This window comes from Zootoca vivipara, chromosome 2 (genome assembly GCF_963506605.1).
Source record: "Zootoca vivipara chromosome 2, rZooViv1.1, whole genome shotgun sequence".
Lineage (NCBI taxonomy): Eukaryota > Metazoa > Chordata > Lepidosauria > Squamata > Lacertidae > Zootoca > Zootoca vivipara.
Window position 1 is genome coordinate 11987928 of NC_083277.1, and position 26447 is coordinate 12014374.

At 46.1% G+C, this 26447-nt stretch overlaps 1 protein-coding gene across 1 annotated transcript; it reads right to left on the minus strand.

Annotated features, from left to right (window-relative positions):
* On the minus strand, positions 1–26428 carry LOC118081005 (tripartite motif-containing protein 26-like). The gene is given in 16 exon segments (XM_060270950.1): positions 1–250; positions 253–558; positions 3281–3313; positions 4272–4393; positions 5621–5643; positions 5963–6193; positions 8367–8420; positions 8513–8762; positions 9775–9791; positions 15415–16112; positions 18858–18890; positions 20207–20328; positions 21388–21410; positions 22482–22712; positions 23419–23514; positions 24604–26428. Coding segments are annotated over 16 exon segments (2847 nt in total). The 5' UTR covers positions 25030–26428; the 3' UTR covers positions 1–68.
* Between the last annotated feature and the right edge of the window lie 19 nt (positions 26429–26447).

Consider the following 26447-nt stretch of genomic DNA (forward strand, 5'->3'; position numbering starts at 1 on the left):
CAATCTCCGCCCCTCAGCACCAGGGCGCGCGATCTGCTCAAGACAGCCCTGTCTGTCTCCACCCTCAGTCAGTAGAGTCTTAGGTTGGCTTTCTTGCTCACGTAAAAGAAGGGCTGGAGGGTCTCTCCTGAGAAGGAGGCTGCTGGATATGTGCAGAGGAGGGCTGCTGTATCGGCATCGTAAAAGGACACCCGTCCCCCTTCACAGTTCAGGGTCACTCGGATCCTCTTGGGCTCCTCATGGGGGGAGCATAATTGTACCCACCGCCCCACTTCCCAAAACCCCAGATCCCTCCCCTAGGACCAAAAGACAAACGACCCTTCCTCTTCACAGACTTTCTGGCAACCCCCACCCCCCATCTCTCCTCTCTTCCCACAGTGACCTCCCAGAAATGCCTGCCTGATGTGAAACCCTCACATCCCAGCACATAGTTATATGTATCAAATCTCTCAGGGTTGTCTGGCAGGTCTTGATGCACTTCTCCCTCTCTCACACTCTTTCGATCCTCAGACAGGATGAGCCAGGGATTTGCTGTGTCTGGATCCAAAGTTACGTTTTCTGTGGGGGCAGATGAGGAAAGAGAAGAGAAAAAACATCAATTGGGAAGCTGACTCTTTTTTAGGCACATGACAGAAATAGCATTCCCTCTGAAATGAACAGGGACTCCATGGCTCTGCATTCGAGACAGGGATGTCCATCAAGTTCTTAATAAGGATTCTTGAAACATTGACAGTTATTTCAAGGGTTCACACATTATCTACATAGAACCCTTGCAATAACCCTGTAAGTTGAGTCAACCTTACTTTGCCCATTTTTCAGATGGGAGGACTGAGGCTGAGAGACAGTGGTTTGTCAAAGGCCACCCCCCCCCACCGTTCATGGCAGAAGGGCGTCAAAGCATCTTATTGACATCTTAATCTTTTACCTCACATGACAGATTGTGCTTGACATGCCTGGTAAAACTGGAAGCAGATCCTCTCAAGTTTCAATTACATATTTAAGGTATGTTGTACTCCATCCTTCCAGGAAAAGCAAGAAAGTGGTTCCCTGACCCCCGTGAAATGTCCTTTTTGGGATTCTTGACAGCACTTCATAGAATCATAGAGTTGGAAGGGCCCCCAAGGGTCATCTAGTCCAACCCCCTGCAATGCAGGAATACCAACTATAGTATCCATGACAGCCCCCCCCCAAAAAACCTCTGCTTAAAAACCTTCAAGGAAGGAGATTCCACTGCCTTCTGAGCGACTCAGTTCCATGTTCTGCAGTGTGGGCCTACGGTTTGTTTCCCCCAGGAAAACTATGAGCAGTCAGCCAAGAACTAACTTGATCATCTCTTGTGCTTTGGTTATGGTGATGCAGAAAATTGATAGTTCTATCTTTTAAATGGCCATTGATTACATCATTGATATAAATGGCTTTCCTTTGCTATGAATTGTGTTAATGTATTTATTGCTGCAATCCCAAGACAAAGGGCGAATACATACATATATATATATGTAAAGCCAAACCCAGTAAATGCAAAGAAGTGCAAAGACCCCACCCTGGCTCCCCAGCTCTGATTGGCTACATGACTCGTCTTTTTCCCCCACTGTTCCTCACATTTATGGAAAAGGTGAGCAGTGGAAGCAGAATGAGAAACCCATTTAAAAATTTGAGATGCTGGGGAACATTAGAAAGAAGATCTGCTCTGCAGTCTTCTCACCCCCCCCCTCCCCGGCTCAACACATGGAAAGTTAGTCAAGCAATTTCTTTTTAAAGACACACATTTGTACAGCGACCTTTGAAGATTATGTGTGATGTTGGATGTTGCCAGTGCTGTTATGAGTCAAAAAAAATTTGTGTTAAATATAATGGGATTTTCTAGTTTATTATATCGATTAGCCTTTATGCATTCTACTCACTGTTGTCTAAAAGAATAAGTAAGAGTTTCCTTTATGCTGCCACCTGCTGCACCTTTTCCAGCTCTTATGATCCCCTTATTGTGGTGTCCAGGATCAGGCCAGACTGAACTTCTGTCTTCCCATTGTCTCCCCTCCAATACAAAAGCTGAGGGAAGACCCCCATCTTGCAGGGAAGCCAGACCCCTAGAATTCACACTCTGGCAGCCTTCACCTCCCTGCCAGTGACATCAGAATCCATTTACCTTCTAGCCCCCAAAGATTGTTGCAGCCATTTTCTGAGCTATTTGTGTCCATGCATTTCCCACTCTTAAACCTGATTCTTACATAAAAGGGGTGGGGATTTGGTATGGCTCAAAGGCATATTACCGCCTCATGTGCCGGGGGCATTTGGATTCACACCATCCCTGTGTCTCCCCCCCTCCATTTATTTATTATTGAATTCATATTACATGTTAATTACCGTTCAGTTTCAGCATTGTACATAAGATATATTTTATTATGTATACGGTTTCGCCACATCTAGTATTCCAACATCCAACTCACCCTTTACCCAAATACTTCCTTCACCCACGTGCATTATATCCTTCTTGCTGCCTTAAAACTCTAACATTGTGTTCCTTATTGTTCATCACATTGACCAATCCTCTATTTATAACCAAAGCACAATCATTACCTCTTAGCTTGATGAACTCAATCAGTACTGTCTTTGGGAATATCGTCTGAACTAGTCCCAGAAGAAAATCTTCGGGTCTTTTTTGGAAGGTTGTTTTAAAAATCTTTTTCAATTCCTCAAAAATATTATTCCATAAAGTCTTTATCTTAACGCAGTTCCACCAAATATGACATAGTGAGCCTTCAACATTTTTGCATCTCCAACATAGATTTGTGGGCAATTTATAAATTTTATCCAATTTCACCGGGGTCATGTACCACCTATAGCACATCTTCATAATGTTTTCGTTAATGGCAGTGCACACAGTAAAGTTTATGTCATTTTCCCATAACCTTTTCCATCTCTCAAGCCAAATTGCACAACCCAAATCTTGTTCCCATTTTATCATAAATTCCTTGACCATCCCTGTGTCTTATTGAGATTTGGCACAGAAAAGTTAGCCATCCTGGGCTGGGGGCTTCTTAAGAGTCTGCAGGCTCAGGCCAAGAGCCCATCGAGCCCAGCATGCTGCTCTCACTTAACAGATGCCTCTGGGAAAGAAGGGGAAATAAGGCATGGACGGAAGAGCTGCAGTAGCCTCGAATTTTGAGAAGCAGATCCCATCTTCTGTTTGACCCGGAAATGGCTAGGGAAACCCAACCAGATGGGTGGGGTATAAATAAATTATTATTATTATTATTATTATTATTATTATTATTAAATGTACCTTTTCGCAGCTGAAGTCCATATTCCACAGTGTCTGGAAGAGAAAAAAGAACAGAGATTTAGCATCACACCATCATTCAGGTAACAGACCTGTCAACAATAATATGAGCTCATGAGATTTTAGCCAAGTGTTGTGGACCACAAGTCCCATCATACCTAACCACTGGCCACGCCAGCTGGAGATTATGGGAGTTGCAGTTAAAAACTTTCTGAAACTCACCATACAGGCTATCCCTGCATAAGGTGATGTCAAGGTTCAGGCTGCCCAAATCTTGGGAGGAGGAGCAGGACCCCCAGAAGATCTCCACCTCAACAACAAGATCCAGACATCCCTGTTCCAGGAGGCCTCAATCCCAGCCCCCTCTGCTCCTGGCTGGCTCTTAGACAGCCCTCCTCTCTCCTTCTGCCCCCCCCATCATCAATCCCAGGGCCAAAGGAACAGGAGAAATTCCCAATAAATGAGATGTGTGAAAGCACCTGAATCCTGGCTTAGATTTGTGCAGAGGTCAAGCACAACTTTTTACAGACAACTCGCAACTTAAGGGAGGGTTACATTCCTTGGGATTGTGCATAAAGGAAAATCGTGAAAGTCAGAACAACACCCGGAATCACCCCTCCCATCTGAGATCTCAAGATGGCTCCACAGAGATTTTGCAAGAGCCTCTCAAAGCCCAATAAGCATGGCAGAGGTCTTAAAAGTGATTTGAGTGGTGGCAAAACCCTTCATGGCAAGAGCTTTCAAGTTCTTTACATTGCTGACTGGAATCTGGAAGGCTCCCTGAAGATCCCAGCAAGAAGGGTTTACCGTCCCCTTTCAATTGCCTAAGTAAAATCAGTCATCTACATATGAAAGTGCGGCTTCTAGATATTGAAAGAGAATAAATAAATAAGCCTTCTATTTTCCTGGCTTGGCTAATATTCCTATGACCTGGAGCTTGTCATGAACACTTCTAAACATCCAGCTAACAATCCTTTCAGCCCTTCTTTACTACCTCTGAATTTCTTCACAACACCCTCCAGGAAGGGATTTATATCACAGAAGTCCCAGATTCTCCACTTCAGGGCAGGAGGAAAAGCCACAGGAGGATCCTCTAAGTTCTCCTTCGCCTGAGACCTGGGAGGAGAAGAACAAAGTCAAGCCAACATCCTTCCAATGCAAGGAGGTTTCTGACAAGGCAGGTATCTCATTCTGATGATAAAGGCATGATAGCTATATCATGAAGACTTGGGAGCAGGGTTTTTCCTGTGGCAAAAGGGAGCATCTAGATGAAGTGTGGATCTAGAAAGCATCTAAGAAGTTGAAGGAAAATCGACACAAACCTGCTTCCATAATACATGGAAGGGAATATGTGATGATAAGACTGAATGTATGCAAATAAATAATTTAGAAGAAAAATTAACACCACAAGGTCCTTAGAAAGAGATCTAGAACTGCATCAGTTTTAGTGAAGCATTTCAAATGATTAAAGTTATTAATATTTTTAGCCCTGTGGTTACATTTAAAGTGGGGAGAAATATTAGAAATTAAAGCTGTATTTTCTAAACACGGAAGATTTAAAAAATATATTGAAGTCATCTGGAGAACAAGGCTCTCAACATTTATTGGCCACAATAGCTGGGTCAAAGGCAGTGGTTCTTCTGAACTCCAGTTGCTGAAACCACCAGAGGGGAGTGTCCTCTGGGGCTCAGATCCTGCTCACGGGTTTCCCACTGGCATCTGGTTAGTCACTGTGAAAACAGGATGCTGGACCAGATGGGCCACTGGCCAGATCCAGCAGGGCCCTTTCTCACATTCTTATGTCTGAGGAAGAACCTGCAGAAGCCTGAAATACAGGGCCAGCTCTAGGGGTAGGATGGGTGTCGCGGGGTGCCAGGGTGCCGGACCGGCAGGGGGTCGCCGTGCGGCAACCTCGCTGCGTGCTGTGCCCGCCCTTCAGTCGCAACAAGAAACGGGGCGGGGGCGCCGGAGCGATCTCCGCACCACGGCGCCCGAGGTGCTTAAGACGGTCCTGCTGAAATATGTCAAATATTTAAGGTTAAGTTATAGTGAATATATTTACAAGCACCTTTGGGATGTCCTCCCTTTTCTGTACCTATTCCACAGTAAATGAATTGATAAGGGAAAAGGGAGAAATATGTAATGGGAAATGGCTTCCTTCCTATGACTGCAGGTGAGACCAACAGCTACAAATGACTAGGAAAATGTGTCCCTATTTTTGTCTGCGATTTTGTGAAATGGATGATGGAGTCATAAGCTATCTCTGGAAGGAGGAACTGGAAAGTGAGTTCCTCTCAAGAACTTTTCTAGCAACAAAAAGGCAGGGGTATTTTCATCACTTACCTCTGCAAGAAGCTTCCAATATCCTGGAACGAAAAAAAGATAGATATCAGTGGAGCCATTTCTGCAGTCAGTTATGAATACTAAGCAGCTGAGTGTAGCTTCTGGGAATCACAGGTTTGTTTTTTAGGCTTTTCAGAGACCCCTGGTTGGATGATGCGAGAACACAATGCTAGAATGAAGGGGCCTGTGGTTTGATCTAGCAGGGCCCCTTTTGCGACCCCAGGACTGATGCCTTTCATTCTTCATGTACTGTTTTTATCCAGCAATGTTTTTATGTGACTAAGAAATGCCTATAGTTTGAAACAGCACACTCCACCCTCTCACATCAAGACAAGCCCTGACCTGCAGGAGTTCACTGGCTGGTTCCTGAAGCTTCTCCTCCATCTCCCGGATGAGGCTCTCAAGAGAGGAGAGTTCCCCAGAGAGTCTGGCCAGGTGCTGCTCCCTTTTTGCTGCAATCTCCTTCTCCACTTCTGCCATCTGGGTCAGAATACGCTTCTCTTGTTTTTCCAGAAACTGGCGCAGTCGCCTGAACTCAGCCCCTATCTTTTTCCTCTCTGCATCTGTTTGTTTCTGCAGGAAGGAGATTGAAAGAAGAGAACAGTGGGCCAATATCAGGCATTGAGTCTGCTGTTAAAGGATGAAGAGGCCAGTTATCGAAATTCCCTGGGAAGGACACGCCTGACACATTCAGCAGAGTGAGCCAGTGTGGTGTAGTGGTTAAGAGCAGTGGACTCGTAATCTGGTGAACCGGGTTCACGTCCCTGCTCCTCCACATGCAGCTGCTGGGTGACCTTGGGCTAATCACACTTCTCTGAAGTCTCTCAGCCTCACTCACCTCACAGAGTGTTTGTTGTGGGGAGGAAGGGAAAGGAGATTGATAGCTGCTTTGAGACTCCTTAAAGGTAAAGGGACCCCTGACCGTTAAGTCCAGTCACAGACGACTCTGGGGTTGCGGCACTCATCTCGCTTTACTGGCCATAGGAGCTGGTGTTTGTCCACAGACAGCTTCCAGCTCATGTGGCCAGCATGACTATGCCGCTTCTGGCAAACCAGAGCAGCGCACGGAAACGCCGTTTACCTTCCTGCTATTTATCTACTTGCACTTTGACGTGCTTTCAAATTGCTAGGTTGGCAGGAGCTGGGACCAAGCAACGGGAGCTCACCCCGTCGTGGGGATATGAACCTCCAACCTTCTGATCAGCAAGCCCTAGACTCTGTGGTTTAGACTAAAGCGCCACCCGGGTAGTGATAAAGCGGGATATCAAATCCAAACCCTTCTTAGAATCATAGAATAGAATCATAGAATTGGAAGAGACCACAAAGGCCATCCAGTCCAACCCCCTGCCAAGCAGGAAACACCATCAAAGCATTCCTGACAGATGGCTGTCAAGCCTCCGCTTAAAGACCTCCAAAGAAGGAGACTCCACCAAACTCCTTGGCAGCAAATTCCACTGTCGAACAGCTCTTACTGTCAGGAAGTTCTTCCTAATGTTTAGGTGGAATCTTCTTTCTTGTAGCTTGAATCAATTGCTCCGTGTCCGCTTCTCTGGAGCAACAGAAAACCCTAACCTTTCTCCCTCCTCTATATGACATCCTTTTATATATTTGAACATAGCTATCATATCACCCCTTAACCTTCTCTTCTCCAGGCTAAACATGCCCAGCTCCCTAAGCCGTTCCTCATAAGGCATTGTTTCCAGGCCTTTGACCATTTTGGTTGCCCTCCTCTGGACACGTTCCAGAACTGGACACAGTATTCCAGGTGAGGTCTGACCGGAGCAGAATACAGTGGTACTATTACTTCCCTTGATCTAGATGCTATACTCCTATTGATGCAGCCCAGAATTGCATTGGCTTTTTTAGCTGCTGCATCACACTGTTGACTCATGTCAAGATTGTGGTCTACCAAGACTCCTAGATCCTTTTCATATGTACTGCTCTCAAGCCAGGTGTCTCCCATCCTGTATTTGTGCCTTTCATTCCCCCCCCCAAGTGTAGTCCTTTACATTTCTCCCTGTTAAAATTCATCTTGTTTGCTTTGGCCCAGTTGTCTAATCTGTGACGGTTCTTCTTCTTCTTCATAAAAACTTATAAGCCTACCCCCTCCTTTAAATGGTCTTTCATGCTCTGTGTCAGATCAGACTGTTCAAAAAGAAACCTCTTTCTGTATTTTGTATTCATTTCCCCAGATTTTGATTTATGACCTTCCCTGTCTGCATCTGCTTTAAATTTCAGAATGTTCTCTCTCTTCTTCCTCACACTGTCTAGGCAGCTGCTGATTTGATCCTGAAAAGAAAACAAAATCTAAGCTGGGTTCCTTTTTTCTTTGTTGGAGTTTCAGTATTCATAATAACAGCAAAGATGAATCATATGCTTGCTCCCTGCCCCAAAACTGTCCCTTCCAACTCTTGGATTCTGAGATTCTATCCCTGCCACCTGCACTGCCCCCTCCAGCCCTTTCATAGGAGAGCTGCTTCCAGAGGATGAACTGGGGGGGGGGGTGTTACTCCTGCATGCAGGGGGACATTGGGGGCACTGTAATCCCCTGAAAGGGAAAAAGAAATGTTTATTTAACAGAGTTTCAGAAGTTTAGTTTCATAAGGCTGCAGAAAACCTCTTGCTGGCAAGTGACTCTTCAGCTGCCAGAGGAGAGAATATATTAATACATTTTCTTGCAAGACCCCCTTCTCCGTAGCTATTTCATCCTCACCATCCCCAAAGGAAACCCAGAGAGATTTCATACCTTGTACTCCTCGAACGCCTCCTCCAGAAGAATCGCCTCGTGGCTTTTGTGCTCCTTGGATACAATACACACGACACAGATGGGGCTTTCCTCCTCCTTGCAGAAGAGCTTCAGGGGCTCTTCTCGCAGACCCTCCCCTTTCCTACGGCCTCCTTTTCACCTTGAATATTGAGTTTTTCCACAACATTTGCCAGCGGCCGATTGGGGATGAGATTCCTGTGCTGAATGATTTCTCTGCACTGAGGGCAGGAAGCCTGTCCCTCGGATTTCTCCCAGCACTGGGTCAGGCAGGATCGGCAGAAGTTGTGCCCGCACTCCGGGATGATCACTGGATCCCTGAAACACTCCAGGCAGATGGGGCAAGTGGCTTCCTCGCAGAGATCTAGGACACAGAATCTTTGGGGCATGGGAATTTATATTTCAAAAAGAAAGGGCATAATTCCTGGCTGCCGATTTAAGGTCCCATTTTCCAAGGAGAGGTGGAGGAAGCGAGTTTTATATGAGCTTCATTTCAGCCTCAGACTCATTCGAAAGCTAGTGAAAGAATCTGAATCTTGCAAGCCCCTCCCACTCAATTGCTCAAACTCACACGCCCTTTTCCAGCTGCAAGACTGTCACAAAAGTTCAGACTCCAAGGAACATCGCAGCCAGAGCCCAACCCTCCCCTGTGATGCACATTCCCTCGGGACCATTGGACACTCATCCCCAGCCACTGAGCGCGCATAGGATGGAGGCTGGATGATTTATAACCTGCTCTTCAGGTCCAGTATCTTCCCAGTCCTGTCCACCCCCTCTTATCATTTTTTAACAACACCAACAACAACAACAGCCTTTTGATTGGTGGGGTGAGGGTGGGGGAGAAAGTGGGCACAAGGCTGTAGAGAGCACAGAGCTCAGAAGACCTTAAAACAGGCATAGGCAAGCTCAGCCCTCCAGATGTTTTTAGACTACAATTTCCATCATCCCTGTCCTGTTTGCTAGGGATCATGGGAGTTGTAGGCCAAAACAGCTGGAGGGCCAAAGTTTGGGGATGCCTGAAAAAGAAGATATGCCTTCACTTCCTCTTTCTATTTGAGCAGTGGGACAATGTCAGAAATGTTTCTTTGATGCCCCCTCTCCTTGCCCCTGTTCCCAGTTCTTTAGTTGTCTCACTGCCCTGGCAGATAAGGCTGAGTCTCACTTGCCCAAAGGACTTGGAATACATGCTGAAGTTGCAGAGACAAACATCAGAAAACAGTTTAATAAATCTCCCCACCCCCCCTCTCCAAGCTTATGTTAATCATTAATATGTGTGTTATTTGCACAGGCCCTGTGGCAGCAGCAGGACAGGTCAGAGGGGAACTGTTTCTGGGGCTGCCAGAATGCAACATCCTGCTATGAGGAACCTCCTGGTGCAGAGGCAGTCTACCTCTGAATAAGCTGAAGCTGTGTAGGTGAACCACAGGAAAGGGCTTTGGGTCTCAAACCCTCCTTTGTCTCACTGCCTTTAAGAGGCAGGTAGGTAGCCGTGTTTGTCTGCTGTAGTCAAAAATAGAAAAATATATTTAAAAATCTCAAAAAAGATAATAAAAACTCTTCCAGGAAAAAAAATTCCTCCAAAAGAATCAAGCCTTTAAAAAAAATTTCCTTAAAAAAGTCCTTAAAAGAATCCTTCCAAAAATTGTTCAGTAGCACCTTTGAGACCACCTAAGTCATGGGACATGGGTGGCGCTGTGGGTTAAACCACAGAGCCTAGGGCTTGCTAATCAGAAGGGTGGCAGTTCGAATCCCCACGAAGGGGTGAGTTCCCGTTGCTTGGTCCCAGTTCCTGCCCACTTAGCAGTTCGAAAGCACGTCAAAGTGGAAGTAAATAAATAGGTACCAACAGCGGGAAGGTAAACAGCGTTTCCGTGCATTGCTCTGGTTTGCCAGAAGCGGCTTTGTCATGCTGGCCACATGACCTGGAAGCTGTCTGCAGACAAATGCCGGCTCCCTCAGTCAATAACGCAAGATGAGCGCCGCAACCCCAGAGTCGGTCACGACTGGACCTAATGGTCAGGGGTCCCTTTACCTAAGTTTGTTGTGGGTATGCTCTTTCATGTGCACACACACTTCTTCAAATACACTGAAGCTTTTTTCTGTAAGACCAATTGCAGTCCTTAACAGTCATCAGCAGGTTTGCCATACTTACCATATTAGCCAATCACCCATTCCCACCATCCTTCTGATAAATACCCCTCCCCACCCCCCACCCCCACCCCTCTCTCTCTCTCTCTAGAGTCTGGTGACTTCTGTTATCTTTTTCAAAAAAATTTTTATTTTTCCTTTAAGAGGATATGCAAGTCAGTGGCCACCACCACACAAAGTGCTGTGTGAAGAGGAGAATCACCAAAACCTGTGAGCTAATCCTTTCCCTCAATCTATAAAAACATCAGCACTCCTATGTCTACTCAGAAGTAAATCCCATTAAGTTAAAAGGGACTTACTCCCAGGGAAGTGGGCCCAGGGCTGTAGCTTTAATTTCCTCTTCACATCGCTTCATAGAGCTCAAGAGAGATTAGAAAGACCCGCTGCCTTCACTTTCTCTTCACATTTGAGAATCAGCATTTGGGTGGCAGGACTATGGCAGAAATGTGGAAATGAAGTGCCTCTCCTTATGTGCAATACCCCATCTGCTTGGCACGGGTTTAAATTGAGATAGGAAGCTGATTGGGTCCCCAGTTGAAGGGGTTCCGACTCTGGTCCAATCGTGACCGACTCTGGGGTTGCGCGCTCATCTCATGTTATTGGCCAAGGGAGCCGGCGTACAGCTTCCGGGTCATGTGGCCAGCATGACATAGCCACTTCTGGCGAACCAGAGCAGTGCACAGAAATGGCGTTTACCTTCCCACCGGAGCGGTACCTATTTATCTACTTGCACTTTGACATGCTTTCAAACTGCTAGGTTGGCAGGAGCAGGGCCCGAGCAACGGGAGCTGACTCCATCACGGGGATTCAAACCGCCAACCTAGGCTCTGTGATTTAACCCACAGTGCCACCCACATACCTTCCGACTCCGGTAGGAAGCTCCTTTCCGGTAGGAAAACGACAAGAGACCAAACCAGAATTAGGGAAATTAGGCAGAATTAGGCAGATGATTAAGCCTGATCCTTATTATTTAGGGGGGGGAAAACAGCTGTTGGCAACAGGGTTCCCACTCACGCTGCAGGCGTTGGAGGAGGAACCCTGAACAAAAAAAATCCTTTACATTTATACCCTTCAGTCTCTATACATTAGACGTCAGAAGAGGCGCGACTGCAAAATATGTTGAAGAGGATTTTTCACAGGTAAGTGGTGTGTTAAGGAAGGGTCAAATGGTGTAATGGTCGGTGGCTCTCACTTGCCTGTCCCAGCCAATCTCCTGGCTTGAGCAGCTTGTGGGAAACACACAACTCGGCACTTCTCTTGTGAGCCGTAGTCAAAACAATTTCCCGGTAGTTCGCAGCCACCACCCTTTCTCACTTGCACCTGGCCAGAGAGCCCAAAAGGGAAAGCTCTCCGCCTTGTTACAAGGTTGCAAGCCTCTGACTACTCTTAATAAAGCAGGCAGAAATTCAACTGGTTTGGTTTCTTTACTCAAACCCAGGCACACTCACTTGTGCAGCCCAACACTCAGTATGCGACCAAATGGTCAAGGGACCGGACTAGTTGCCCCACCCTGAACAATACTCAAGGTCCAAACCAAAATATACCTTTTCAAGGCTTTATTAAAAAGTGTAAAACATACAACTTAAAAGTTAGCAGTGCACATTTCTTGTGAGGTTACAGAGATCGCAAATAATAAACATAAGCATTCAAATTGCTCTAACTAAAGGATACATACGGTTACGCAGATAAATCTTGTTGCAAAGCTTTCAGAAGGCGCAGCCCGCAGGCCCCCCTTCTCTTCTCACAGCTTCATACTCGCAGAAGCTCTGGCAAAATTGCAAGTGGCAAAATGCAAAGTTCTAACGCTAGAACTCCCAAGTTATGGGGAAAGGGTCAGGTGGGGTTCCGTTTTCCCACCAATGGAAATGAGGCTCCAATTAGCAGTTTACCAATGATTTCAGGTGTAACCCATTTGTCTTCACCTGTCTTACTTCACACTCTGATCTAATACTAGCAGATAGTAAGGCAGTTCTCTCATTCCCTCCCAACTCATCAGGGTCAAGCCGACCCCAGGTGGACAGGATAGAGTGATTAAACCCCCTCCCATCCGTACCATAAGGTGTTTCTTCTTCAGCCAAAGGCAATTACCACATTCCTTTGCAGGCAGCTAATTGGAGCTAGCAAAGAGGGACTTGGTAAGTTTTGTTAAAGGCCCAGCCTGCTCTTGCTGTCTCTCCCAGCATCCATTGCTCTTGACCAAGGATTCAGAGTTGTTCATACTATAACTCCCATGCCATATCCATGACAGGTGGTGTTTGTTCGTGACTGCTGTACAAGACGTGTTTGGGCTGATTTCCCGTCTCCAGCAGTGTTTGACAAGTGGTAATTTGTCAAACATAATTATAGGAAAACAGCGGAACTGTCCAAAGAGGAGACAGGAGATTGGGAGCCGCTAATCAGTGTGGATGTGATGTCCTAATCAGTGTTTCCTTTCTTTCAATAAAGTATTCTAAACTTGCATATTCATGTGTCTTCATTGTAGACCCAGTAGGTGGCGCTGGGGAATACATTTTGACAACAGTAGCAGCCAGCGTGAAACAAAGTTTCCTTATCATTTGGTTACAAGGAGATACAGGTTTTATAGAAAGGATAAAATTTTATGAAAGTGGGACATGGCATGGTATATTTGATTACAGTGCATACATTTAAACAAGAATATAATAAAACAAAGGGAACAAAGAATACCGCAGTGTATATATACAGTCTTAGAAGCTGGAACATACGCGGTATATACAGATACTTAGTGTCCCATTTTGTATCTGTTATTCTTAAAACAAAATGGTTAAGTAACAAAGTGGGGGGCGGTGGCAAACTATTGCTGTGGGGATCAGATGGAATATCACCCTGTTTATATCCCTGGGGGAAGTATCATGTGGAGTAGATGGGGCCATTATACCACCGAGTCTGAGATAACATGGGAGCAACAAGAAGTAGCATCTTTAATAAAATCAAGCAAGTTAACATATGAAGCATTTGTTCAGGCATGTTACACAAAAGGATAACAGGTGATCTCTAAAAACATATGCAGTCATACCTCTAGATACATTGCCTTCAGGTAACGGAATTTCATGTTACAGACCGCGGCAAACCCGGAAGTCCCGGAATGGGTTACTTCTGGGTTTTGCCATTCGCGCATGCGCAGAAGTTCAAAATCGCATTGCGTGCGTGCACAGACAGAGCACTTCATCTTATGGATGCTTTGGGTTGCGGATGTGACTCCCGAACGGATTACGTTCGCAACCTGTAGATGAATCTGATTGTTTGCAACAAGTCACCTTAGAGAAAATAATTGTATCAATGGGAATTTACTGCCACCCCCTGAAATTCCCCAAATTGACTCTGTTCTGTCCTTGGAACTGTCAGAGGCTCCATCTTGCTTTCTGGGCTCTGGAGGTTCTTGTGAGATCTCATGCAGCCCCTTCTGACAGTTCCCCCCACCCCACCCCACCCGTCTCCCAAACTTTTTCTATCTATTTATTTTTGTTTTGACAAAATGCACAAGGCTGCTGTGACAAATTTGAAACTGTTCTGTTATATTTTTCTTTCGCAACCGACCTATCGAAGGGTTAACCCAGACTCCTGGTTAACCGACAGCAACATTCCATGGGAGGCGTGGCCTGCCGAGGGTTTGAATAGAAAGGGCAACCGTTATGTCAGTTGGGAGAGGGATTTGGTGTGGGAGTTGGGAGGTTGTGAGGAGGTTAGATTAGAGTAGGTGTGGTATTTGTTAGGTTATCTGATATTTGCTTATTAGGAACAATACCAACGAAACTAAGTTTGTACTAATAAAACCCGAAAGCAACCATCAAGAAATAATACAATAAATGTGCATAGTTGAAGTGTTGTACAAACCATCGTCTGTGATATTTTTTCCAGCAAAGGTATCCTGAAACTCATTTGGTGGGAATACTCTTAAAAAAGACAAAACAGCCTTCAGGACTAGATGGGTTGTGACAAAGTTACCTCAGGAAGGAGGAAAACTTTTCAGTAGGGGAGTTTCTAGTGGAGTGAACCCCTTATCTGTGTACACAAGGAAATGTCTCGCTTATAGCCCTGGGTTTATTAAGGTACCTGGCCACGTACGTGCTGGAAATACTACTCTCAAATTATTCTAAAACCCCAAGAGTTATAGGGGTGTTTTGTAAGACTAAAGGGAAGCGTCGGAGGTTTTTATTTTACCTCATAAACCCCTGTTAGTACTTCTTTTAATTTGAGAGGTTCGAAGAAGTAAAGGCGAAAGGCAGAGGCCGCAAATGCATAAGTGAGTCGCGTGTAAAATTTGGATCTCTTTGGATGGAGAGATTTGCTGAATTGCCTCATAAGCTGAAGGAAAGGGATTTTGGTTGAGACAACTGAAATGCCATCATGGTGATGAGTGGTTGGGGTGAGGGTGAGTGTTCATTCTTTCCAGAACTAACTGAAAGTTCTTCAAGATTCCAGAGGATTGTGGAAATTGCTAGAAGCTGTCAGAAAGCTGGATGTTTATCTTTAGTTAAGGCCACATCTGTGAGAGGAGCTGCTTCTGTTCTATCAGCTGTATGAAAATTGTGTCTAGTCTGCATTTATCTGGCAAGCTGACAGAATGCAAGAGAGAGAAGAGCAGGGCATTGCGGGTCGCAAAAAGCAAAGCCTGGAAAACTCTAACTAATAAACGCTTCAGGATACAAAGTCTGTAAATGGGAACCCTTATGCTTTGGGCCTGATAGTAAAATACGTCTGTCTGTGCTTAATTGCCTCTGTGAGTTATTGCCTTTGTTGTTTAGGTCAGGGCTCCTGAGGCGCTTTGATGTTGCGCATCTCTCCGCTGATTTAGGACTGCTGGCACTGAAAAGCGTACTTAGGAGTGAACTGGGAAGCTTGTCTGTCTCTACACTCAAGAGACTGTCAGGTGGCCTTCAGTGAACATGTAAAGGAAGGGCTGGAGGGTCTCTCCTGAGAAGGAGGCTTCTGAGAATGAGTGGAGAAGGGCTGCTGTATCTGCATTGTAAAATGACACCCGGCCCCCTTCACAGTTCAGGGCCACTCGGATCCTCTTGGGCTCCTCACCCAGCATCGAAACAGGGGGCCCATCTAAGTTGGAGACCCTGTATTGATCACCCCAGTTCCCTATGCGCCAGATCCCTTCCTTAGGACCAGGGGTAAACTTGCCTTTCCTCTTCACAGACTTTCTTGCCACCCCCATGGCCCATTCCCCCTCGCTCATCAAAAAAACCTCACAGAAATATCTGTCTCCCTCGAATACCTCAAGGAAGGTATTGCAGTCAAATCTCTCAGGGTTGTTTGCCATCTCTTGACACTCTTTTACCCGACTCCTTTCCCTAGGAGCAAAAGAGAAAAGACACTTCCTCTTCACGGAATTTCTGGCAACCTCCAGTTCCCAGGTCTCCTCCCTTCCCACAGTGACCTCCCAGAAATGTCTGCCTGATGTGAACCCCTCACATCCCAGCACATAGCCACGCATGTCAAATCTCTCAGGGTTGTTTGGCAGGTCTTGGTAGACTTTCCCCCGAATCACTCTCTTTCGATCCTCAGACAGGATGAGGTAGGGATTTGCTGTGTCTGGATCCAAAGTTACTTTTTCTGTGGGGGCAGATGAGGAAGGAGAAGAAAAACAATGTCAACTGGGAAGCTGACTTTTCTTTAGGCACATGACAGAAATAGCACCCCCTCTGAAAGGAATAGGGACTCCATGGCTCTGCATTCGAGACAGGGATGTTCATCAAGTTCTTAATAATGATTTTTGAAATATTTGAATTTCTTTTAAGAATTTGAAGTACTTAGCACACATTATCTACATAGAACCGTTGTAAGGACCCTGTAAGTTAACTCAATCTTGCTATTCCCATTTTTTCAGATGGGAGGACTGAGGCTGAGAGACAGTGGCTTGTCTAAGGCCAAACCCACCCCCCACCATTCATGGCAGAAGGGTGTCAAAGCAGGGACTCCCTAATTTACATCTTAATCTTTTACCTCACATTACATCACATCATTGCAGCAGGTGCTCTCACCCTCCTTGTAACCACCATTCAAGTTTCAGATGTATATTTAAAGAATGTTATACTCCATCCTTCCAGGGAGTGTATAAAAAGCAAGAAAGTGGTTAGGCTTCCCCGACCCCCGTGTGTAATGTCCTACTTGGGATTCTTGAAAGTGCATCATATAATTGTAGAGTTGGAAGGGACCCCAAGGGTCATCTAGTCCACCCCCCTGCAATGCTGGAATCTCAACTAAAGCATCCATGCCACCCAATTCTGATTAAAAACCTCCAAGGAAAGAGAGTCCACCACCTTCCGAGGGAGACTGTTGTTATGTTCTGCAAAATTCACAAACCGGAGCACCTACTTCCGGGTTTGCAGCGTTCTTTTTCCAAGTTGTTCATAAGAACTTAGTGTTCTTAAACCAAGGTACCACTGTATATAAAATCAAACAAAAAAGAATACCCCCCCCCAAGAACCACATTCTAAAAGGGTGTTGAATGTCAATAAGATCAACCAAAAGCCTGGTTAAAAAGGAATGTTTTTGCCTGGAGCCTAAAGGTGTGTGATGTAGATGCCAGGCAAACTTCCCTGGGGAGAGCATTCCACAGATGGGGAGCCACCACAGGGAAGGCCCATTCTCGTGTTGCCACCCTCCGAACCTCTGGAGGAGGAGGCACACAAAGAAGGGCCTCGGAAGATGATCTCAGGGTTTATATGGGAAGAGGCAGTCCTTGAGGTATGGTGGTCCTGAACCATTTAAGGCTTTATAGGTCAAAACCAGCACTTTGAATTGGGCCTGGAAACTAATTGGTAGCCAGTGCAGTCGGACCAGTGTAATATGCTCAAACCGTCTTGCTTTGGTGAGCAACCTGGCCGCTGAATTCTGCACCAACTTACGTTTCTGAACCATCTTCAAGGGCAGCCCTACGTATAATCCATTGCAGTAATCTAACATTGAGGTTACCAGAGCATTGGCAACAGCAGTTAGGCTATCCCTGTCCAACTAATGGAAGGCACTCCGGGACACTGAGGCCACCTGAGCCTCGAGCAACGGCAAAGGATCCAGGAGGAGCCCTAAGTGACAAAGCTGCTTCTTCAGAGGAAGTGTAACCCCATCAAGAGCAGGCAACCTCCCAGCCATACCAGCTGTACCTTTTCCAGCTCTTATGATTTCCAGGATCAGGCCAGACTGGACTTCTGTCTTTTCACTGAGCCCTTTCCCCTGGTCTGTGCTGTAATTCTGTCCTGCTCTTTTAAGTTTACTCAGGTATCTCTAGTCTGCCATCATGTTGAAGCAGAGAAGCCATGTCTCCCCTCCAATAGAAAAGCTGATGGAAGACCCCCCCATTTCCCACTCTTACACCTTACTGTTACCTAAACTCTCCTATAAGGTGTGGAGATCTGGTACAGCGTACAGCTCAAAGGGATATTTCCCCCTCATGTGCCAGGAGCATTTGGCTTAATATCACCCCTATGTCTTATTGAGATTGGGTACAGAAAAGCCAGCCATCCTGGGCTGGGGGCTTCCTAAGAGTCAGCAGCTCAGGCCAAGAGCCCATCTAGCCCAGCATGCTGCTCTCACTGAACAGATGCCTCTGGGAAATAATGGGAAATAAGGCATGGATGGAAGAGCTGCAGTGGCCTGGTCTTCTGAGCACATCCCCTCTGTCCTGAATTTCTGCCTCTGTTTGACTCAGAAATGGGTGAAGAAACTCAGCCAGATGAGCGGGGTATGAATAATAAATTATTATTATTACTAGCTGTTCCCGGCCACGCATTGCTGTGGCAATCAACGATCCCCCCACCCCATCCCAAAGGCACAGCCCTCCTCCACTCGTTCCTCTCACCTCTCTCTCTGCCCCCCCCGCTGTGTGACGTCATCTTCAACCCCTCTCTGTCTTTCATCCACACACCCCATCACCCGTCACCCTGACCCCTCTCTCACTTCCATCCGCACATCCCATGAGCATCTTTGGCCTGGTATTTTCCCCTGGCTTGGGCCTGGTCTCCTCCCCTGGCAGGGCAATGCTGGCCAATGTCATGTGATGTCAGAGTATTGTGATGTCACAGATATTCTGCAGCAAATGGCAGCAGCTGAAACATCCAGCGGATGTTAATACTACTACCATTGGAGGACGGTTTTTTCTAAAAAAGAAGGTTGCAGGTGAGACATTTCTATAATGTAAGGATATGCAAACACCTGGACAGTGGACTGGAATGCTGTGTCCAAATTTGACCACAATCGGTCAAGCGGTTTCGGAGAAAAGTGGAAACATACAAACATGGCCATTTCTACATTTATATATATATATAGATAGATTGTTGCAGTTGTTGTTGTTAAATGTACCTTTCCGCAGATGAACTCCATATTCCACAGTGTCTGGAAGAGAAAAGGGAAGAGAGATTTAGCATCACACCATCATTCAGACAACAAACCTGGAAAGAACAATATGAGCTCATGAGATTGTAGCCAGGGTGGTGCATTCCTGGTGTTGTGGAGTACAAGTCCCTTCATCCCTATCCATAGGACATGCCAGCTGGAGATTATGGGAGTTGCAGTTAAATCTATCTGAAATTCACCATACTGGCTATCCCTGCACAACCAGGGCAGGGGTGTTGTCAAGGTTCAGGCCTGCCCAAATCTTGGGAGGAGGAGCAGGACCCCCAGAAGATCTCCCCATCAACAAGAAGATCCAGATGTTCCAGGATGGGAGGCCTCAACCCCAGTCCCCTTTGCTCCTGGCTGGCTCTGTGACATTCCCCCACCTTCCCTCTTTCTGCCCCCCTTACATCAATCTCAGGGCCAAAGGAACAGAGGAGATTCCAGAAAAGCTGTAGGTGAGGCTACTTGGGAAACGGGTTAGATGTGTGAAAGCACCTAAGGCCTGGCTAGGAGATGGGAAGAGAAGAAGAGGAAGAAGAAGAAGAAGAAGAAGAAGAAGAAGAAGAAGAAGAAGAAGAAGAAGAAGAAGAAGAAGAAGAAGAAGAAGAAGAAGAAGAAGAAGAAGAAGAAGAAGGAGGAGTAGTAGTTTGGATTTTATATCCCGCTTTATCACTAAAGAGTCTCAAAGCGGCTAACATCCCCTTCCTCCCCCACAATAAACACACTGTGAGGTGAGTGGGGCTGAGAGACTTCAGAGAAGTGTGACTAGCCCAAGCGAACCCGGTTCACCAGATTACAAGTCTACCGCTCTTAACCACTACACCACATTGGCTCAAGTACAACTTTTTACAGACAACTCACAACTTAAGGGAGGGTCACATTCCTGGGGATTGTGCATAAAGGCAAATCGTGCAAAGTCAGAAAAATCCCAGAATCACCCCTGCTATCTGAGATCTCAAGACGACCCCATGAGATTTTGCAGGAGCCTCTCAGAGCATGGCTTAAAAGTGATTTAAGTGGTGGCCAAACCCTTTGAGGCAACAGCTTTCAAATCCTTTACCTTGCTGAGTGGAATCTGGGAGGCTCCCCCAAGATCTCACAAGAGCTTCCAGAGCGCAGCAAGAAAGGTTTACCATCCATTTCAATTGCCTAAGTAAAATCAGTTGTGAATCATCTACATATGAAAGTGTGGCTTCTAGATATTGAAAGAGGATAAATAAGTAAGCCTTCTATTTTCCTGGCACTGCTAATGAGCTGGAGTCTTTACAATTTTAAATATCCAGTAAACAATCCTTCCAGCCCTTCTTTACTACCTCTGAATTTCTTCATGACTCCCTCCAGGAAGGGATGAATATCGCTGAAGTCCCAGATCCTCCACTTCAGGGCAGGAGGAAAAGCCACAGGAGGATTCTCTAAGTTCTCCTTCACCTGAGATCTGGGAGGAGGAGAACAAAGTCAAGCCACCATCCTTCCAATGCAAGGAGGTTTCTGACAAGGCAGGCGTCTCATTCTGATGATAAAGACATGGGAGGAGGGTTTTTCCTATGGCAAAAGGGAGCCTAACAAGATGAAGGAAAACCAACACACACTTGCTTTCAATACATTTTGAATGAAATATATGAATAGGAGATTGAAGATAAAGAAGCTGATATATGCAAATTATTATTATTTTTGAAGAAAAGTGAACCATACTGGGTCCTTACGCAGAGATTTTAAGACTACACCAGATTTAGTGAAGCGTTTCAAGTGATTAATGAGCAAAACAAAATAGATCTGGTATGTGCATTTCTTAAATATAAGGAAGTTCAGAATGCTTTAGAATGGCTTTTGCAATTAACATTATAAATATATTTTTGCACAGTGGTTATATTTTACAAATGGAGAAAAAAGAAAAAGTAAAGCAGTATTTTCTAAATATGGGAGGGTTTGAAGCTGTCTGGAAGACAAGCCTCTCAGCGGCTGCTATTTGCGATGGCTGCATCAAAAGCAGTTATGCACTGAAACCACAGGAAGGGAGTGTCCTCTGGGTTTCCTACTGGCATTTGCTTAGTCACTGTGAAAACAGGATGCTGAACTAGATGGGCCACTGGCTGGATCCAGGAGGGCCCTTTCTCACATTCTTATGGGTGAGGAAGAACCTGCAGGAGCCTGAAATAGGTCAAATATTTATGGGTAAGTTATAGTGATGGTATTTACAATCACCTTTGGGATGTCCCCCCCCCCCTTTTGTATCAATTGCAGAATAAATGAATGTATCATGGAGAAGGGCTTTCAGAGATGTGTAATGGGAACGGCTTCCTTCCCATGTTTAAAGATGAGACCAATGGCTACAAACGACTGTGAAAACGTGTCCCTATTTTTGTCTGTGATTTTGTGAAATGGACGATGGAGTCCTAAGCTATCTCTGGAGGGAAGAACTGGAACTCTGGAAATTTCTCACCCATTGAACAGGAACTTTCCTAGCATCTTAAAGCAGCAGATTTCCATCACTTACCTCTGCAAGAAGCTTCTGATATCCTGGAAAGAAGGAAAGAAAAAGATATCTGTGGAGCCATTTCTGCAGAGAGCCCTGCGGGCCGCGGCCAGTTATAAATACTAAGCAGCTGAAGCAGAGAGAGGTTAGCCAAGCTCAAAACAAAAGACTCTCGGATAAAATATGCAGTGCCACGCAATTTTGGAATAACCATCATATGGCAAAAGTCAGCCATTCCAGTGATGACTAATAAAAGGTCCTTTTCTACCCTTTTGGCCAAGTCACCAAAACACCTGAAAGATTCAATCCCATCTCCCTGATTTGTCATTTTGCCCAGCAGTGTATGCTGGTTCCGTGATCACCTGCGACCAATCGGTCCTCCGATATGTACATCCCACACTCAATGATATCCTATGAACCACCCTGAGACCTGTGGGTATAGGGCGGTATACAAACTTATTTAATAATGATAACAACAAAAACAACAACAACAACAACAACAGGTCGTCTTCTCTCTGGCTGGACCCAAGACAGCATCTGAATGGAAAGGTGATGTAATGCCATTTTGGAATGCCTGTGTTGGAGGCAGTATCAGTTGTATTCAACTAGCTTTTGCTCAGACACACTGAAATTAATGAACCTAAGATAGTCATCCCCATTATTTTCAGTCAGTCTACTCTGAGGAAAGATTAATTGAATACAGAGCTCTATTGGCTTGTGGGCTTCCCAGAGACCTGTAGTTGGCCAATGTGAAAAGAGGATGCAGGACAGAAAGGGCCTGAGGTTTGATGTAGTGACAACTTGAAGAAAATATTAGGGGGAGGCAGGTAAGCCCTGCCCCACATAATCAATTACAAGATGCAGTACACTCCTCCCCCATTTCAATAGAAATGTCCATCATTGGGGGGCTGGACCCCTCAAATATTTTATTGGGGCATCCAAGGGACCTCAGCCCCTCGGGAGTTGGCTCCTATGCCAGGGCTGACACCTTTTACCATTCATGCACTGCTTGTTTCTCTTACAACAGTATTTTTATTTGGGGGAGGACTAAGAAATGCCTGTACTGTAGTTTGAAGCAGCATACTCCACCCTCTCTCATCAAGACGAGGCCTGACCTGCAGGAATTCACTTGCTGGTTCCCGAAGCTTCTCCTCCATCTCTCGGATGAGACTGTCAAGAGAGGAGAGTTTCAAGGAGAGTCTGGCCAGGTGCTCCTCCCTTTTCTTTGCAATCTCCTTCTCCACTTCCGCCATCTGGGCCAGAAGAAGCTTCTCTTTTTCTTCCAGAAACTGATGCATCTGCCTGATCTCAGCCACCATCTTTTCCCTCTCTGCTTCCATTTGCTTCTGCACCAGCAAAAACAGAAAAAGGAAAAGAACCTATCAGGCATATAGTCTGCCATTGCAGGATAAAAAGACCAGCTATCAGAATTCACTTGGAAGGGCATGTCTGCCATTTTAGAGTTATCACAGCAGCAGGAAAAGAGTTCTATAAAAATCTACAAGCCCATTCCCTCCTTCAAATAGTCTTTCATGCCCTGTATTCCAGTTTCCTCACATACTGATTCTAGACCATGGGTAGGCAAACTAAGGCCCAGGGGCCAGATCTAGCCCACGTGGATCTAGCCCACATGGATCTGATTCTGATCATTTGGGCTGCGCCATTCCCCTTCCTCACACACACCATGGTGGCGCCTCCTCCCTCCCTCCTCCTGGCTTCTCCCCGCCCTGCCTAGAGCCGAGAGCAGCGGTGGAGGAGATAGGAAAGCAAGGAGAGGGGAAGGGGCTGGGGGAGAGGGGGGAGAGAGAAGCTCCCTTTCGCCAGCATCCCCGTCTCCCAGGGCTGGGGTCAACCCTGGATTGCGTCTCCTTTCAGTCTCCAAATATGTATATAAGTTTTGTGTGTGTGTGTGTGTGTGTGTGTGTGTGTGTGTGTGTGTGTGTGTGTGTAGTTTGCCCCACCACAAGATCTGAGGGACAGTGAACTGGCGCCCTGCTGGTAAAGTTTTCTGTCTATAGCACTTTTTCACTTACAAGAAACACGGATGCTTACAAGCAGGTCTTGGCTTTCCTTTTCTGCATCTGCTTGAAACACCATAATTTTCTTTCGCGCCTTTCTCATGTTGTCTAGGCAGCTGCTTAGCTGATCCTGAAAAGAAAAGAAAATTCCAGCTGAGTTGCTTTCTCTCTATCTTTTTTTGGCATTTTAGTATGCATAATATCAGGCAACTGAATCATATGCTTTCAGAAGTTTTAAGTTTCATAAGGCTGCACAAACGCTCCTGCTAGAGTATCTTGGCGTTTCCGAGCACAATTCAAAGTGTTGGTGCTGACCTTTAGCCCTAAACGGCCTCGATCCAGTATACCTGAAGGAACATCTCCACCTCCATCATTCTGCCCGGACACTGAGGTCCAGCACCGAGGGCCTTCTGGTGGTTCCCTCGTTGCGAGAAGCCAAGTTGCAGGGAACTAGGCAGAGGGCCTTCTCGGTGGTAGCGCCTGCCCTGTGGAACGCCCTCCCAACAGATGTCAAAGAGGAAAACAACTACCAGACTTTTAGAAGACATCTGAAGGCAGCCCTGTTCAGGGAGGCTTTAAATGTTTAATAGATTATTGTGTTTTATTTTTCTGTTGGAAGCCGCCCAGAGTGGCTGGGGAGACCCAGCCAGATGGGCGGGGTATAAATAATAAATTATTATTATTATTATTATTATTATTATTATTATTATTATTGGCATTATTCCTGCATTGCCGGGGGTTGGACTAGATGACCCTTGGGTCCCTTCCAACTCTAAGATCCTATGATCTTGCAAGCCTGACTTGTCTACAGCTATTCCATGCCCCCAACCAAATAGAGCAGAGGCGTAGCATGGGCCAGCCTGGGGGGCGCCTGTCGTGAGCTGTTGCGTCCTTCGCACAACATCTTCCATCTGTAGGGCAGGTAAGAAGGACGCAACAGGCTGGCACCCTGCCAGCCCCGCACAGCTTTTGCAAGTCTCACAAAGCGGTGCTGGGCTCGCAGTGTGCTGTGAGGCTTGCACCCCTCAAAGCAGTGCAGCAGTGGCCGCGTTGGCTGGCCAAGCTCCCCACTGCAAGGCCGAGCAGGCGGTGCAATGCAGCCCCTCTTAGCCCCAGTTACTGGGGGTCGCTCCACTGACACAACCTGTCCCCATGGAGTGCGGCACGCCCCGGGCACCAGCAAAGAATGCTCCACCACTGATCCAGAGTGTTTTCATACCTTGTACTCCGGGGACGCCTCCTCTATAGGAACCACCTTGTGGCTTTTGTGCTCCTTGGATCTGTCACAAACCAGGCAGATGGGGGCTTCATCCTCCTTGCAAAACAGCTTCAGGGGCTCCTTGTGCTTCTCGCAAACTCTCCCCTTTCCTTCTGCCTCCTTTATTCCGCCCAGAAGGTTGAATTTCTTAGTTATTTCCACATTTGCCAGCTGCTGGTTTTGCCTGATGCTGCATCGCTCCACTGTTTTCCTGCACTGAGGGCAGGAAGCCTCTCGCTCGGATTTCCTCCAATACTGGGTCAGGCAGGCTCGGCAGAAGTTGTGCCCACACTCCGGGATGATCACTGGATCCTGGAAATAATCCAGGCAGATGCAGCAAGTGGCTTCCTCGCAGAGATTCATGACAGGACCCCCAGAAGCAGCCATGGCCACCTCCCCAGGAAGAGAGTTGGTTTCATTTTCTCACTTTTCCGTCTGCAAATGGGCGTGTTTCCTTTTCAGACTCGATGCCTCCGGATCTCTGCTGATATGGAGCTATGGAGTTGGCTGTATGTGTGTTTCCTTTCCAGGAAATCCAGACTCGTCTGGATCTTTGCTGATATGGAGCTGTGGAGTTAGCTGGAGCAGAGCCTCTTTCGTGTAGAGGAAAATAATTTCTTTATTTTAAAAGGAATGCTCTTGGCGGTGGCTGGTTTAAGGAATCATTTCCAGTGAGAGCTGGAGAGAAGTGTGGCTCTATTTTGCCTAACTTCACATGAGCCTCAGACTAATTTTAAAAACTAACTCCATTTCCCCCACAAATTGCTCCATTTCCAGCTCTTAGCCTCGATGTAAAGAGGAGAAGCAGCCCAACACTCCATCACAGTGCCTATTTTGAGTGAATTTGGACAAAATTGCCAGCCTCTCTGATAGTATGAAAAAACACTGGGTGAAGACTGGGATTGCACGGCATTTTTAGCATAATCAAAAAATGACTGGGTCCTTTTTAATCTGCTGTGAAGACCTAGTGAAGCTCAATGCAGGGAAAGTCAGGGCAGGCAAAAGGAAGGACTTTTCTTCACACAGGATTTTGTGGGATTCCAATTAATTTTGCCATATGCAGAAGGGCTCGAGGGTGACGTGAGGGAGGGGATCCCAGAGGCCGAGGCTGAAAAGTGGGTGGCTGCCTGAAAAAACAAACTCAAGACTCTTTTTGGGAAAAGGTGAGCGATGGGGAGGCATGGTGAGAGTTATAGAAAATGTGGCAAAAAGTGGACAGGAATATGATTTTCTCCCTCATAGGCTGTGAGCTAAAGTTCTAATACAGTATGTGCCAAATGCTGGAACGCTCCTAATTATAGGGCCTTTCCATAGGAAAAACCTCCTTCTCAATGTTATTATGTTTTTAAATATGCTGTAGCTGTCCAGAGTGGCTGAGGAATCACAGCAGATGGGTGGGGTGTTATTATTATTATCATTTTTATTATTATTACTATTATTAAATAAGTGTACCCCACTCAAAGGTAATACTTTGTGTGCTAAACATGCAGTCCTTGATCTAACGCCAATGTCTCACACCCACGTTTAACTGATCAATGAGTGGGGAGGGAGAGAAAGAGAGGCCAGGGCCGTAGCTGGGGGGTGGTAAGGTGGGGCCCCGCCAGGAAAACAGGCTATGGGATGCGCAAAATGAGCTAAAACATGTCCATAAATAAAAATATCAATTATTGCCTCATAAGAAAAGGTTTTTAATAGAGGGTGAATTGAATGGATGAAGGTGGGGGTTGGAGGAGAGGTGGAAAGAAAAGCTAATTTGTCTGTGGCTAGGGGGAACTCTGGGGACACGGGTGGCACTGTGGGTTAAA